The sequence below is a fragment of the Balaenoptera physalus genome (assembly GCF_965194825.1).
Source record: "Balaenoptera physalus genome assembly, chromosome: 2".
Lineage (NCBI taxonomy): Eukaryota > Metazoa > Chordata > Mammalia > Artiodactyla > Balaenopteridae > Balaenoptera > Balaenoptera physalus.
In genome coordinates this window covers 177899254-177915573 of record NC_138883.1, presented here as the reverse complement: position 1 = coordinate 177915573, position 16320 = coordinate 177899254, and the positions used below count along the sequence as shown (strand labels likewise).

Sequence of the window (16320 nt, the reverse complement as noted above, 5' to 3'; positions counted from 1 at the left end):
TAATCCAGAATAATGATTAATAACAATAATAACAACAGTAGGTTTTTACCATTTATTCGCCATCTAGGCTCCTGTTGAACCGCCCTTCTTTCTGCCTGTGTGTTGGGAAGGGTTCTCCGGCAGCCCACCCCCTGCAGTTGCTGGTCCCCAGGCCTCCACCTGCTGTGGCTGCATGGAACTAGTGGCCCGGAGCCCCTCCCCGCTTTCCGTACCATCCTTGCTCTGCCGTCCTGTCAGCTGAAGAGTGGACTATGGTATAGAAATCGTTCCAAACCACAAAATGTGGTTTAATGACACCTAAGCACATTAAAAAAAAAAAAAAGAGAGAACCAATGAGAGATTACTTTCACTTATCTAGTAAGGAAACAAATCGGCTGTCATAACCAGACACGGAAACAGTTCAGCAGGACCAGCTCTGCTCCACGCTGCGAGTGGGAGCCTACACGGGCCTGGCCGATCTGAGGTCAGATTGCACAGCAGGGATAACGTGATCCCCTGATCTGCCGATTCCTTTTCTACAGATTGATTCTAAATAACCCGAGACGTGCTTAGTGTTGGTGAATAGCGTTTCTCAAAAGTGTTTTAGAACGTAAGCTACATGGATGTCTGATAGCAATATGATGGTTAAATAAAGCACGTACACATGACAGACTACTATTCTCCCATCGAAACTGTGCATGTGAGGAATTTGTCATTACGCTGGAAGAAGTAAAACATGGTGGCCAACTGGGCTTTATGGTCACATTTGTTGGGTTTGAATTCTTTTCCCACCACTTACAAGCTGTGTGACTTGGGAGAGTTGCTCAACCTCTCTGCGCCTCAGTTTCCTCCCCTGTAAAATGGGACTGACAGCAGTTCCTACCTCGGCGCGGTGCTGGTGAAGCTTAAATGGGTTAGGAAAGCACTTAGTAAGGACCTAGCACACTGTCACCACTATGTAAGCGTTGGCTGTCGTTTGTGCTGCAGATGTTGGGAAATGTTGACGTAAAACCAGAAAGGAGATCAACCCTAAGGCTGTTTGGAAATCCACATCCTCACACACACAGAGACTAGAAGATATACATCAAAATGACTGTCTCTGGGTATAAAGACTACGAGCGATTTTGGGGTTTTGTACTTCCCTATATTTTTCCACATTCTCAACAATGAGTGCGTGTTACTTGTATAATTTAAAAAGCAATCGGGACTCTTAGAGTTGGAAGCCTTCCTGCTGAGCCCGTGGTTCATCGAGGTAGTGGGACGCCCCAGGCTTCCTCCCGCCTCGTGGGTTTTCTGCGTTATAATCCTGGTCTCTGCCGGTTTGTAGGCAGGAGCTTAATATTTCTGCACAGTTTAGCGGTGTTGTTCAGATCCTTCCTTCAGCTGCAGTAGAGCAGCTCTAAACTCGGGCTGCCACAGTCATTGGAGGAGGTTTGGAAATATCCGGGCCCGGGCTCCTGGCGGCGCTGATTAGACCCCTGTCTGGGGGTGGGCCCTGGGCGGTGGTATGGCTTAAAGGCTCACAGGGAAACCCTGGTGCACAGCCGGGCGGTGGGCCACAGCCTGGCGCTGGCCGGCCGCAGGTGCCAGCATCCCTTGCCTGGCAGAGGGCTCTTCTCCGGAGCAGAGCCCCTCAATCTCAGAAGGCGGCCCGAGCGTGTTTTCCACGTCCCCTGAAGACAAGATGCCACCCTTGGGCATAGACAAGATAGACACCGGACCCTAACCCAGAGCTACTGAATCTGAACTTTTAGGGGCAGGGACATGGATAATGTGTATGTTTAACGAGCCCACTGGGTGGTTCTTACCTTCGGGGAGGTGTGGGAACTCTGCTAGAGCCTCCGTCTCATCCAGACGCTGGGAAGAGCTGGGGCCCCCCGAGAGACGCGGTGCCTGGCTGCCCGCCTGCCTCGGAGACTCTCACGGGGCGGAGCTGGGGTGCTGCCTACGGGCGTGGGGAGGCGGGGCCCCCCGACTGCCGTGCGCTCGTGGTTGACGCCCGCCGGCAGTGATGGTGCTCAGCGGGGGTGCTGGGACCCACAGCACAGGCAGCACCCAGGGACCTGGCGGGAGTGCCTCTTGTGGAGCCCCAGCCAGGCCTGCTGAGTCAGCCTCTGGACTGGGACCCAGGGTCCTCGCCTGAGCGGCCCCCTCGTGATTCCTGCCCACACTCGAAGCGGGTTCCCAGACCCGCCCCCAGAGAGCAAGCGGCCCTCCGGCCAGAGCTGGGGATGGAGTCCCGGGCCCAGGGCCACACTTGGGAAGCCCGGTCCCCTCGGGCATTTCAGAGCCCTGAGCTTGGCCTCGCTCACGTGCATGCGAAGTCCTGAAGTTCTTGTGCGCAGCTTGTCGCTAGGCACGCAATGGCAGAGCAGCTGGCTGCCTTCCAGCCCTCATTCGTGGGCCGTGGCTTCTTCCAAGTCGATGTGCTGGGGTTGGGAGTGTGTGTTTGTTTTTTTTTTTATAGTCCATTGCTTTTTTTTTTTTTTTAAGTTTTATTTATTTATTTATTTTTGGCTGCGTGGGGTCTTCGTTGCTGCGCGCGAGCTTTCTCTAGTTGTGGCAAGCGGGGGCTATTCTTTGTTGCAGTGCGCGGGCTTCTCACTGCGGTGGCTTCTCTTGTTGTGGAGCATGGGCTCTAGGTGCGTGGGCTTCAGTAGTTGTGGCACACGGGCTTAGTAGTTGTGGCTTGCGGGCTCTAGAGCGCGGGCTCAGTAGTTGTGGCTCGTGGGCTCTAGAGCGCGGGCTCAGTAGTTGTGGCTCTCAGGCTCTAGAGCGCGGGCTCAGTAGTTGTGGCACGTGGGCTCTAGAGTGCAGGCTCAGTAGTTGCGGCGCACAGACTTAGTTGCTCCGTGGCACGTGGGATCTTCCCGGACCAGGGCTCGAACCCGCGTCCCCTGCACTGGCAGGCGGACTCCTAACCCCTGCGCCGCCAGGGAAGCCCCGGGGTGTGGTTTTCAGCAGTCGCGGCCCAGGCAGGCTCCCCGTGTGCGTCCTCCCTGGCATAACCGCGTGCCTCTCTGTCTCGCAGGCTCCGCCAGCAGCCCCCGGCCGGCCGCAGCCACACCTACCGGAGGAGGGAGCAGGAGGCCCGCGAGGAGCCGGCCCGGGCCCCCAGCCCGCCCGCGCACGCCACCCAGGGGCCCCGGGAGGCTGGAGGAAGGAGCGAGGACGTGATGAAGAAGGCACTTGGCGAGGAAGGGCTGGGACTGGCGGGTCCCGCCAGATGGCAGAGCGTCCGCGTCGGAGGCCAGAGCCAGCCACGGAACCCGGGGGGGCAGATACCGGCTGGCGTCGGGGAGAAGTTGTTCCAAGACCCGCACCCGTGCGTACTCGGAGGCCACGGCTTGACCTCCCAGAGCCCAGGGACATCCCAGTCGCTGCCGAGAGTTCTTTCCCCCGAGGACCTGAGCTGCGTGGAGATTCCCATCCCGCTGAGCGACGGGCACTTGCCGGGTGGCCCTCAAGTGCCATTTCAGCCTCCAAACGGTGCTCGCGATTTGGAATCCACCAGGAACCCCGAGAAGGGCGGCTCCTTGGCCCCCTTACCCCGGCCTCGGTTTGGGAGACCGCTGAAGCCTCCATCTTACGGCTCCCACCAACACTGCAGGGCCGGCGCGGAAAACGGCAGCTCCGCGGACAGCCGGCAGCCGGACTCGCCTGCTGCCCCCTCGGCCAAGGCGAACGACGCCGCCAGGCAGGAGCCGTGCGCGCCCGACCCCGGCCTGGAGCCCCCGGTGTACGTGCCTCCGCCCTCCTACCGGCCGCTCCAGGCCGCCGCACCCGCCTGCCCGGGGGAGGCCCGAGGGCGGAGGCCCGAGGGCGGAGGCCGCCGTGCGCAGCGGCACCCGATGGAGAAGGATGCCGCCGGCAGCCAGCCCCCTTGGGGCCCCCGGGGAGCCGGGGAGGAGCGGGGGCCCGGCCCGTGCTCTCCTGTCGGGGTCCTCCCGCAGCCCCGCCCCGCCACGGCTCGTGACGGCTCCGTCCTGTACATCCCCTTCGACGACCCACGGATACGACACATTAGACTCGCCCGACCCCACGGGTTCTGGGAAGACGTGAAGCTGGACGGCCCTGTCCCTGCCCCGGAGCCGGCGCCTGGAAGCCTGCAGCGGGAGGTTGCCGTTTGGGGCCCCTCGGGGAGCGAGAGCCGCCCCACCCCGGCCGATCCCAGCGCCCCCTGGCTGTGGGACCGGCTCCCCAGGGGTGGAGAAGACGGTGGCTTTGCTGACCAAAGAGACGCCTGCGTCGTCACTCGGAGTCAGCGGCCCGACGTGCGCGAAGAAAGCCTCGCCTCCTCCCCGAGCCCCCAGGGCGAGGGTACCTGCGAGACACAAACCCAGCTCAGAAAGTTCGAAGCTGGGCTGCAGACCAAGAAAAGTTCAAAGAAAAAAATGAGCGAGACGATATTTTGTTTGGTTTCCATCCCAGTTAAGTCAGAATCACATCTGCCAGCTACAGATACGAACAACAATGACTTGAAACAGAGCGCGGATAAGAGGCCTGGGCCCGAGAAGAGCGCGGCTCTGCCAGAGCAGAGCCTGCTGAGCTTGTCTTCCACCGACCTGGAGCTGCAGGCGCTCACGGGTGGCATGACCGGGAGGACGGAGCTCTGGGAACCAGACCCGGGGGGCCCCGGAGGAGACCAGCCAACCGACGGCCCCAGGTTCCCACAGCCTGCGAAGCACCGAGCGCTCGCGTGTCCTGGCTCGTGGCCCGGGCAGCAGTACAGAGACCAGCAGACGCAGACCAGCTTCGCCCAGGAATGCCAAAGCCCGCGGCCCCTCCCCGGGGAGATGCGGGGAGGGTCCCCCGACGCCGCGCTGCCTCCAAGATGTTTGGACGCCTTCGGGGTTCAGATGCACGTGGCGCTGGCGTCCAGTGACCAGAGCCAGAGGCCCGGGGCTCCTTCCCCGAAAGGCCAAGGGGGGCCCCTCAGCCCGTGCAGCGGCAGCACCTTCTCAGGGTCTTCCTCGTCCAGGAACCAGGCCCCCAGCCCGGGTGAGCCACGCGTGGACGGCCGTGGCCGCGGAGGCAGCCCGGTGCCCAGGGCCGAGGTGGTCAAGGGGGCGACCACAGGCCCCTGCAACAGTAGACAGCCGTTCGGGCAGTTCCTCCTGAAGCCCGTTAGCCGCCGCCCCTGGGACTTGATCAGCCAGTTGGAAAGTTTCAACAAGGAGCTTCAGGAGGAGGAAGGGAGCAGGGACGGCGGTGGCGACGGCAGCGGCAGCGAGGACAGTGAGACAGAGCCGCCCTGGGGAGGCCGTGCCCAGCCCGCGCCCGAGCGCCCAGGCCTCCCGGAGGGCAGGGCACCCGAGGACCCGGAGCCCAGGCCGGGCAGCGTCAAGGGCAAGCCCGAGAGCTGGGGCGAGGGGGCGAGGCCTCGGTCCCCCGGGCCCCGGCAGGCAGAAGGCAGCGGACGCCCCGCGGGGCCGTCGCCCCCCGGGAGCTGGTTGGCGGAGGAGGGGGACCGGGAGGTCGAGGCCGGGGTGCCCGAGCCGGCCGTCAGCCCGAGGCCTGCGAGACGAGCAGCGTCTTCCGGGCCGAGCGATGCCGGAGCGGGGCCCCCGCGCGATCCAGCGGAACCGAGGGCGCCCCCGCCGAGTCGGGAGCTCCGCGGCGGGCTCGCTGCTGCGGAGCTGAGCGCAGCCAGCGCACCCACGGCGGGCGGTGGGGAGCAAGGGGCCACGGGGGCCCCCCTCTCTCTGGCTGGCAAACCCCGAGGCCTGTCGGCGCCAGACTTGAGGTCTGTGGGGCTGACGCCGGGGCCGGAGCAGAGCGCCGGCCAGTTAGCGGGGTCTGCGGGGGAAGCCAGTGCAGTAGAAATCCCCCCAAACGAGTCTCTCCAAGCCAGGGCTGCCAGGATCCTGGGCATTGAGGTGGCCGTGGAGTCCCTGCTGCCAGGCGCCCGAAGGACAGCGCAGAGCCAAGACCCCGAGCCCGCCGGAGGTGCCCGCAGGCTTGAGGCCCCCAGGCAGGAGGCAGCGGCCGGCCCAGCCCAGCGGTGTGACCCCGCCGCGTCCGCCGACGCCTTCTACAGCAGGAGGAGGTGCGGCTGGACCGAAAGCCCGCTGTTTGTGGGAGAAGGGGCCAGCGCCCGGCAGGCTCCCCGGGCCTCCGAGCCCGCGGGCGTGGACGGGGCCGTCCCCAGCAAGGCCCCTGAGCCTCAGCCCCGCCCCCAGGAGTGCCAGCCCTTCCATCCCAAGGACGTGGAGACAAAGCCACCCTTCAGGTCCACCTTGTTCCATTTTATAGAAAGGACCCCAAATTTGGCAGCCGCAGAGAAGAGGCTCCGAAGCACGTCCAAAGTGATTGAAAGTTTACAGGAGAAACTGGCGTCCCCCCCGCGGAGGGCAGACCCCGACCGCCTGATGAGGATGAAGGAGGTGAGCTCTGTGTCTCGGTTGAGGCTCCTGACCTCGCGGGGCGCGGACGCTGCGGAAGAGGCCGAGGAGCCGAAGGCCGAGAGGGGCCCCGGGGCGCGGCCGGGAGGCCCGGGGGCTCTGAGCGCCAGGCACAAGCTCTCTGACCCCAGGGGTGCCCTCCCGCTGGAGGAAGACGGGCATCCGACAGCACAAAGGGAGGAGAACGGCGGTCAGGACTTCTGGTGCCCAGGTGAGGATCGGGCAGGCGGGCGGGCGCGTTCAGTGTTCATTTGACGTCCCGAGAGCATCAGAACACAAGGTTGGTGGATGCTGACACCTGCAGATTCAGAAAAGGTGCAATTGACCCTGTGCATTAGGGGCCAAAAGAGTCTTCATTTTACCAAGAATCATCCAGAAGCTTTCCTTAAAAAGCGAGGTCTTATAGTGTATTTTAAATGATCCAGTCTTGATAGAAATTATCTATGTAAGCAACTAGGTAAAATTCCAGACATAAACAACCTTGGGGGCCCCTAACTGTGAAGAGGTCCATCAGTAAAGTATTCCAGCTTTAGTGCAGGCCCCTTGACCAGTCTCGTAGGAGACCATGGCATTTGTACTCTGTATTCTCTTCCCAAATAAGAGCCATTCACCCAGATAACCCTCGTTGCTCTATTAACCTAATGGGAAAAGACGTACCAGTCGATTCAATAAACTCCCTGCCCCGTGATTCTTGCAGAATCCTTTGTCCCCATTTTTATCTGTTTTCACCACCACACCATTCATAAGACTTGAGAGGTCTAGACAGAATTAGCAGTTTGCTTTTCTCAGTACCCACCTACCCCTGGAAGTTCACCCGCCAACCCTCTTTCTTCCAGCCCCTGAGCTCCGATGGCTGAGACCCAGGGGAGCTGGCTCTGGCCACAGCATCCTGCAGGCCCGTGAGTCCTGCGTCCTCTCACCTTCACATGTCCCCTGAGCCTTCTTCAGCATGTAGAACCACAAGGCAGGTTCCCATGACAGCGACAGTGACGCCCCCAAACACCTGTTCACCCTCTCGGCTCTGACATGAACAGGCAAGAGAGCCCTTGGCATCTCTGTTTCAGGCATCTCTGTTTCAGGCGCCGGGGATTATCAATTATATACCCTAGACACGATTAGAGGAAATTCAAAGTCCACATCATAAACTACCGACTAGAAGGGCCCCTTCTGCTGGAAGGGTGAAGCGCGCCCCTTCCTCAGTGTTCCGGCGCTGTCCCCGGACCCCGACCCCAGCCCGGCCTCGTCAACCAGGCCCTCCCATCTGACTAGCTGCCCCGACCGGGTGGCCCCCAACCCTCGCTGCTCTGCTTCCTGTTTTGAAATCCAAGGGTTTAAAAGGAGACGGAGAAGATCACTGGTTTCAGCTGGAAGAGTCCCGAAACTTTGGTTAAACAAAAAAATCTCCTTGGCACTTTTTCAGTTTTCCCACAAATGCAGAGTGATTCTTACGAGCCAACGTTGCTCCCACCCTCACACAGCATCCATGATCGAAAGAACTCATTTGTCAGCGCCCTCTTGGGTCATCTGAGTGGACAAAGTTGGTCTTTGCTGCGGAAGAGAATACCAGGAATGCGGAGCCTTTGCCGTTACGGTGGAAAGTACTCCATGACCCATTTTGTGAGCCATTGGGATTTGTCAGGCTGCAGCATGAGACCCTCTCCCCCCACCAAAAATAGGCCCCCTGGCTTTAAAGTGCTGGTTAAAAGGACATTGTCACAGGCTTTTAAAGTGCGTTTCTTTATAAAATCAGGATGATTTTGTCAGTGCTCCTGAGAATTATAAGGATTTTAAAGTAAGACACATCCTGTTATAAGGAAAACACCGGTTTGTAAAGATCGCTATGCCTCTGTCCATGGCCACGTATTTCGGGGAATATGTTGTTACAAAAATTTTCTAGTTCAATTCAGTACTCCCTCAATTCGTAGCCTGACCTTTTGACATGTGAATGGGGCCAGATAGGTGTCTGAAATCACCTAGGTAATGTTGATTTTCGTTTTAGCCAGCCATTCAAACTCCACCCCACCCCTATGACTTTATTATTATATTTTTTAACCATAGTTTCCAACAGTTCGAGACTTTGATTACTTTTTTGTCTCTCCATCTGGTGCATTTGTTATTGATGCACAACAAGATGACCAGAAATCTGAAGGCAGAGAACTCCTCGTGGTGATAGTTACCTCGAGCTTCCTGTAGTGGCTGCATAGCACGACCCACAGGGGCGATTTCGCGCACGTGCAGCAGCTCAGGTGACCCCGTCAGCCTTTCAGGTGATGGTCGCCAGGCCTCAGTATTCAAAGCCAGTCCTTCTGAGAGGCCTTTGATTGACATAGTAAAGGCTTGTTGCTCGTAAGCTTTTGGACTCTTTCCTTTTGATGTATTTTATCATTTTAGGCACAAGAGTCATCATCTCCGTCCCCGCCCAACCCCTGCCTCTGTCACCCCAGTGCGCCGGACCCCCTTCACTGCCCTTGAACTCACAGGCCGCTTAAATTCAGATTTTGTTCTGGAATTTTCCAACAAGATTATACCGTGTATATCTGTAACAACACACACACACACACACACACACACACCCTTCTAGAACCTTATTATCTATGTTGTGTACCCATTGTGTCATAAAGACTTTCCTTCAGCTTAAAGATGGTCATTTCAGTGAACATTTTTTAGTGGTTTTCTGGACTCTAGCTAAGAAGTCAGCAGCTCAGAACTAATTCAGGTCATAGACTCCATCTCTGCTGGATGGCTTACCTTCCAGGTCAGAAGTGTAATCCTGGCACATCAGGTCCTGCTGGTCCCATCAGCCTCTGCTGGCTGCTCTCCTAATAGAAGTTCAGGAGAAGAGTGGGGGGAGCCTGTCTGCTTGGGCCCGCGGTGGGGAACCTGGGGCAGTTTAATGATGCCAAATAATGCCGTTATAAGGCCGGGCGTCAGCACGTCCTCAAGGGCAATAGCTTTTGAGGGTGTTCCTACTCGAAATACCCACGAGGGCGGGCCTTAGTGATTTGTCTTCACCTGAAATGGTGCCCATGGGAACCAGGATTCCAAATACCGAGGGTAATGACTTCTCTGTTCTCTGGACCTCTGCTGGCCGGTGTGGTAGCCCCTGGTCACACATGGCTCCTGAGCACTTGAAATGTGGCCTGTCCACATTGAGGTGTGCTGTAAGCGTAAAACACACGCCAGAGTTCAAAGACATTCACCCCCAAAATCTAAAAACTTCTCAATAATTTTTATATTGATCACCTATTGAAATGATAACCTTTTGGCTTTATCTGGTGAAATGAAATACATCATTGAAATTAATTTCACCTATTTCCTTTTGTTTGCTTTAACACAGCTACTGAAAACTTTAAAATAACATGCTGTGGCTCACGTTATATTTTTATTGGACCTCGACCCCCCATGATCTGAAGGAGCCCCTTGTTCTACAGAAATCTGTCCGTGGCCCCCTGTCTCTGGGCCCTCAGCTTCCGCAGTGGCAGTCAGGGAGCAGGCATGTCCTGTGGAGGCCTCCCCGTGCACCTGCCCTCGGGTGGGCTGCTCCGGGCCCCGGGGCTGTGTCACTGGAGGCTTAGTAGACACACAGCCTCTCCAGGCCTCTCTGCTGCCGGCAGTGAGCCCGCCCGCCTCATTCTCAGCGGAGAAAAGGGCATCTTTGCTCACAGGGGGTCCCTCCGAATCCACATAAGATGAGGCCGATTGAGCACAGAGATGTAGGCTCAGCTGCCACCCCACGCTGTCACGGTGGGTGTGAAGCGTGGACCCTCGGAAGGCGGCTGACTCATCGGGAGCTCTGCTTGCTTCCAGCCCGAGGGGCACTTGGTGCAGTAGATGTTTATAGAGCAGCAGACTGCTTCCCACAGGAAGAGCCTGCCCTGTCTGGCTTGTGGCGTGCGGCTCGAGTGCGACACACGCTGCCTTAGTCATCGCGGTTGTGGTGTCTTGTCGTAAACACATCGTGGGCCGTCGAGAAGGTGTTCGGAGGAGGCGGCGAAACATTTTGCTGCCAGAGGGGTGGGCCTCCGTGCGGCCTCCAGGATGCACGTTGTCCAGAGGCTTTGGGAAGAGATGGCTCTGCAACAGCTGTAGTAACTGCTGAATTGTACCACCCTTCCAGGTTTCCTACGTGTTTTCTCTTGAGAACTTAGGAACCGTTTGAGCTGCCGTGGCAGGAAATTCTGACCATGGGAGCCACACGCGTAAGCCTCAGGTTTGCCTGGACCCCAGAGATCTGTGGCCCCCGAGGGCCTAGCCACAGCCCTAATGACGGTCTAGGACGGTTGTTCTTTCGTGTGGTGTCCCGTTTCGGAAACCCAGGCCACCTGGGCCCAGTGTGTGTGCCTGCAGAACAGATCAGCGTGGCAGCCCAGACTCCCAGGGCCTGCTGCCGGCTGTCGGGCCAGAGACGGGAGCCCCGTCGTTGCCAGCCCAGCTCTCAGGGTCTCAGGGTCCTCAGGCCCTTCTGGGACATCACTGATCACAAGGACACGCATTCTGCAGCAAGGTTTCCTTAGAGTCGTAATTTACACGCACACGCAATATCCTCTTTACCGTCAGCTAAGAGCGTCACTGCTGCTTTACAAGAGTTGCATTTAAAGTTAATTATGCTCCACTGGGAACAACAGGAAGGGACCATCAAAATACTAAGCAACTCCCATTTTTCCATCTGTGATTAGGTAGTGGTCATACACGTCCCTTTAAAACAGCCTTTAGACTGTTTAGATAGCTTTTTACTCCGCAGTGAAAAATACCAATAAGATGGGTGAGATGTCTGCAAATGAACGTTTCTACCCGTGTGGACTTGGTTCCTAAACATATTTATTTCTGGTCTGAGGATTAAACAGACAACAGACCAGTTGAATATACCGCTACTTGTCTTTTGTTTTCTTTTTTGCAGACTCGTACGACCCTAGCAGGGTGGAGAGGGTGTGATGACACGCGAGTGGGGTGCGGGGCTGTGTCATCTGCTAACGGAGTGATCTCCGAGCTGGCCTCAGCCCCGCCGCCCGGGAGGAAGCTGGGACCCTCGCCGTGATATCCTGTCCCCACTGCCGCCAGGAAACTCATCAGCCCTAAAGAGTCACTCTGTGGAAGTAAAGCAGTAGTCCGTTGAAACCATCTGTTTTTATAGCACGAAGAGTTAATACCTATATTTAGAAAAGAGTCACAAAGACCCTCCTTAATGATGGGTTTAGCCAAGCTGGTAAAGAGTTTGGTGTTAATCTGGCTGTATGTGAAAACTCAAACGTGGATGATATGATGAATGATTTTAAAAGGACCGTGAATGTCGCAAATCCCCCTTCGCTTCCCCGTGGCCTGCGGTCCACGCTCATGTCACGGAGTTTGGGATGTAGGCCGTTGCTAGTGTGTCAGCACTTTGAGTTCTGGGGAAATGTGAACGCATATGTATGATTCATTTCTCATCAGTCTGGCCTTCTGCTGAAGTCACTTTACGTATAAGTAACTTGCCATCAGAGAATAAAGCTGTAGGCTTTTAAGTTCCCGAAAGATTAAAACTTGTACCATAATGAACTAAGAGTGTTATTTATCTGGCAATGAGATACTTTGATCGTTTGCAAACATGATGTTGTCTGCTTTGCACTCAGTATTATCTATTTTTATTTCCTGTATGGATGTTTAGAAATTCTTTATATGAAAAATAATTGCTGGTTTAAAATAGACCATTTTAACAAAGTAACTATATTTCTTTTTACAAAAATGCTATTTTTCTATGATGTAAACAATTGTTAGGTGGCAGATTTTTAAGGAAGTTTATTGTATTTAAGAGTCTGTATCCCTTTGTGTGAGAGGAACCCAAAGAGGGTTCACATTTGCTTTAAAGCATATAGCCCTTACCCGTTCACAACTCTGCTACTTTTAGTTTATCTTAGAAAGAGATGTCAATATAGGCATTTTTCAGGGTTAATAAAATTAACTTTTCACAAAGATTTTTTTACAAATAGAGCTGTATGGTTATGTTTGGAAATAACCCTCTTAAAACCAGCCAACATCCTTACGACAAATTTTTGCTGCCATATCCACTAGAATTACCAAAAAACAGTTTCATCTTTGTACGTCTGTGGGGATCCGCCCTGAGACCATACTTCCCCTCCTCCCACCCCGCCCCTTTAAAGAAATATGTATTTTTATCTAGAATCATCCTTAATTAGCGTCTGCATAGTTTTCAAAAGTGCTAGAGACATTATATGTATGCCATTACAAAAGTATTATGAGGCCTATGTATTCTACTGTTTACTATTGCATTAACCTGCACAAAGTTTATGCATTTTTTATGCATTTGTCACTTCTTTCTAAGTTGGGCGTTCTTGTGAGCTAATATTTCCTGAATGGTTTCTTGTCTCCTCTCTCCCTCCTTTTCCTCTCTTTTTTTTTTTTTTTCTTTCTTCTTTCCTTCTCTCTCTCTCTTTTTCAGAAACCACCTTATCTATTTTTAGGCATTTCAAATTCCTAAAATGTGAACTATTGGGTGGTCCGCAGTTTGGCCCTAAACTGACTCTGGGCTTTCATGGCCTGTTTTTATCTGTACCTTATGATTTTACTTCATCAGAACTTCATGTATTTGGATGGTAATAAACAACACAGAATCTAAGCAGTCCTGAAAAGTCTTTTCAAACACACTTCTCCGCAGCCTTGGTTCTTACCTGTTACTCAGAGTCACTCCTTTCCAGATTTTGGTTCCTGTGAAATTAGAGGATTCTCTGCTTCTTACAACACCCGGGGATGACGGGCCAGGCCTCTGCCAGGAATGGCTGAAACTGTTTTTCCCGGGAAAGATGTCGTGGGGAAGAGGCCGCTTGACTCTGCTGTAGTTGGTGAGCCACGGAGGTCATCTGGTAGCACTCAGGGCGGCTCCTGGGGGTCCGTCCTCGTGGGGTGTGCCTCCCTGTGAAGTGCAGGTGAAGGAGGGCATGTGTGTATATACGTATGCACATAGACACATGCATGTACCATCCATGTACGTACATCTTAACGGTTCTGACTTCCCCTTACATTTTGTTGGTCCCATCTAACACTTCTCTGAACCCAAAGAATCCAATTACAGCTTATTCCTCGAGAGAAAGAGACGGACCCTAAAGGGAAGAAATTACCGAACCTTATGTATATCACACACCAGCCAAACTGCGGCGCTCTTCCTTTCGTCTAAATTGTTGTATCACAGCATTCTGAAAGCGTTCTGAAAATGTAGTGGAAGTTATCGGTATTTATACTTCTAACCTTAATTTCTGGATTCCAGCCTGTACATAAGCCTTCCGGGGGTGGGGATGGTAACTTTGAAAATGTGGCTTTTAAACTTGCATATTCTGAGGTAAATAATACAGTCTCTAATCAAAAATAGCTTTTCCAGGGGTTTTGGAGTTCAGCTGATTATTCTTTTATTATTTCTGTTTCTTATACACACACAACCCTCCGTTATTTGTGGCTGGAAAAGAAGTTTTCATATTTTGTGTTTGTCATTCTTTTTCTCATTCAGATGACTTACTATTACTGTTTAATAATTGGTGGCTTATAAAATCAGAAGTTCTAATTTTGGCTGTTTGGACTAAAAAAATTATACGAGGAATCACATTTGAAATGTATTTGTATTTCTCAATTTGCAAAAGAAAGGGAAAATGTTGTTAATATAGCTGTAATTACCTTTCTTTGAAGAAAATTTCTGAATGATTGAAAACCAAATATCTTTAGTATCGTTTTGAACCTTCCGTTTCTGCAGAGCACAGAAAACACCTAAGGATGCACAGCCCCTGGTTGCATCTTCAGAATCCTTTTCCACGTTGTACGTTAACTACTTGGGTTCCTTTTTTAAAACTCCCTTAAGAATGTATGCGCTCTCTGAGATCCTGGCTTCCTTCTGAGAGTTGCAGTTTGAGGTTTGATTCACGTGGAAATTCTCAGTAGATCTTTTTTTTTCCACGTGACTGTTGGTGAAGGGCTGTCTGTCATTAATGGAAGTCCAAGTGTTTGAACTCAAATGACTCTGAAACTAGACACCGACCGCTTTTTACAGCAGTGAAATGACCTGCTCTGATAGCACCTTGGTTTAGGCCTTCTGGGGAAAAGTGATGAATCTGGTCCTGTGTTGACATGACTCCTTCCCAGCTCTGAGCAAAAAGGGCTGATGGAAGATAAGATTAACCCACCACCTCATCCATGACCCTCCAAGATTCTGTTTGTGTGTTTTGGTTATTCTTTTGTTTTGTTTAAAATGACTAAATTATACACAATTCAGTGTCAGGTTAACATCTCCTAGTAAGTGACCAGTACAGCTGAATCCCTCTCTGGAGATCTGGGCTTAGAAGACTTGTACGCAGTTACTTTACTGCTGGGACTGTCTTTGTTCCGCCAGGTCCACGTGCGCACAGGAGCTGGTGCTCCAGGGATGGAGTGAAGGGTGGGACTGTGTTTCTGAAGCTGAAGCTATTGCAGGCCTGGGGGATTTTCGCATTTTCTTCTTATTTTGTTTTGAACTGCAGATTCTGTACATCTGTGTGTGGGAGGAGAGTTGCTTCTCAGGACAGGATTTAAGAGACAGATTCCAAGTGACCTTTAAGAGTCTGCCTGGTGGGAGGTCCTTTGCCAGGAGCGTGGGTTGGTCCACTTGGGGACCCGCCAAGCCAAGAAGGGGGAGATGATAAAATAACATGAAAGATAGAATGGTCCCCCAGCCTGCATGTTTTGTTTTAAAAAGAAAAGGGGGGTGTGGGGAGTGGTGAAGACTATAATTCAGCCTCTGGCAAAGGTTGACGGGGCCCAGCTCACAGCTCCCCGGGAGAGTCTCGGGTCCGCGGGCCGCGAGGGACGGGGCAGAGCGCCTGCAGAGCCCCGCCCGTGGCTGTTGAGAGCCCCATCGCGGCGGCGTTCACTGCACAGGGCAGGGAGCTCCTTGTTCTGTGGGCTCTGCTCAGCGACTGGACTTGAACCTCCGGCAAGTCCAGGTCGTCGAGCGCTTCGTCCCAGGGCCTTGACTGGGGGTGAAGAGGGAGCCCCCCGCTCGAGGTGAGCCCGCTCCGCTGGGCAGCCCACACCCCGTCTCCGGCCCCTCGTCCCACGCGCAGCAGGGCCAGCGTCGAGGGGCCCGAGGGAGACAGAAGGCCAGTCCAAGTGCAGGTGCGTTCGGCAGGGAAGCCAGAGCAGCCCGGGGAGAAGCGCCGCGTGCGCGCGATGCAAGTCAGCCCCGCGCCCGGCCTGCGCGAAGCTGCGCCGAAGCCCTCAAGACACAAAGCGGGACAGACGGACACGCAGGGGATTTGGTGAAGGCGGCGCCCCGTAATCCCATTCTTTCTTGGGGCACCGGTATAATGTATTAACATAGTAAGGCGGGTAGAGAGGGTCCCAGGGAAAGACGTAGCGGGTCACGGCCGATTCCCAGCCGCGGTCGTGGCCCCCATCAGGCTGCCCCCGAGACCCTGACTGGGGAGAGGTGAAGCGGGGGAGACGAGTGGCCCCGGCAGAGCCCAGCTGACTGCCTTCAAGGGGCTCTTCTTGTGTTTCTCTGCGCGATGTAAATACTGGCTATTTCGGGACGGTTGACCCGCTCGGTGACACGTATTCCAAATAAAGACTTCGCTTGCAAGTACCTGCGTTTGTTGTCTTTGGCCTTGGGGGTGAGAGCTGCCCCATAAGCCTTAAAGGCTGGCCCCTGGAGGGTAGCAGGCTGCAGGCGGGCAGCTCAGATGGGTACGGTGATGCAGGGACATGGGGCCCAGGGAGTTGGGGCACCTCTGGTCCCCATCGAGCGCCTCCTGGGTGTTCCAGCTTCTCTCTGCATCTTCCGCAAGGTGGGAAGAGGCCTGGAGTCGGTCTGGGGACTGAGTTTGTCTTTCGGCTCCACCACTAACCGTGTGGCCTTGCACACGCCCCTTCCCTGACTTCTGTTTCCCCGTCTGCCTCTGTTACCCCTTGAACATAATAATCAAGT

The 16320-nt window shown here is 54.5% G+C and overlaps 1 protein-coding gene and 1 long non-coding RNA gene across 6 annotated transcripts in view; one reads left to right on the top strand and one right to left on the bottom strand.

The window, feature by feature from the left end:
- The window catches only part of JCAD (junctional cadherin 5 associated), a 37781-nt gene extending 24788 nt beyond the window's left edge, over positions 1 to 12993 (top strand). For 4 of the 5 annotated variants that reach the window (XM_082449510.1, XM_082449514.1, XM_082449512.1 and 1 more), the window contains 2 exons: positions 3011 to 6663; positions 11281 to 12993. In XM_082449510.1, coding sequence (XP_082305636.1) covers positions 3011 to 6638 — 3628 coding nt within the window. In that variant the 3' untranslated portion in view covers positions 6639 to 6663; positions 11281 to 12993. The remainder of the gene's footprint in view (positions 1 to 3010; positions 6664 to 11280) is intronic. The other variant, XM_082449511.1, reaches the window with a different exon arrangement.
- LOC309654921 overlaps positions 1 to 13503 on the bottom strand; it is a 307887-nt gene extending 294384 nt beyond the window's left edge. The window contains exon 1 of the long non-coding RNA XR_014260510.1: positions 13385 to 13503. This is a non-coding gene — a long non-coding RNA (uncharacterized lncRNA). The remainder of the gene's footprint in view (positions 1 to 13384) is intronic.
- Between the last annotated feature and the right edge of the window lie 2817 nt (positions 13504 to 16320).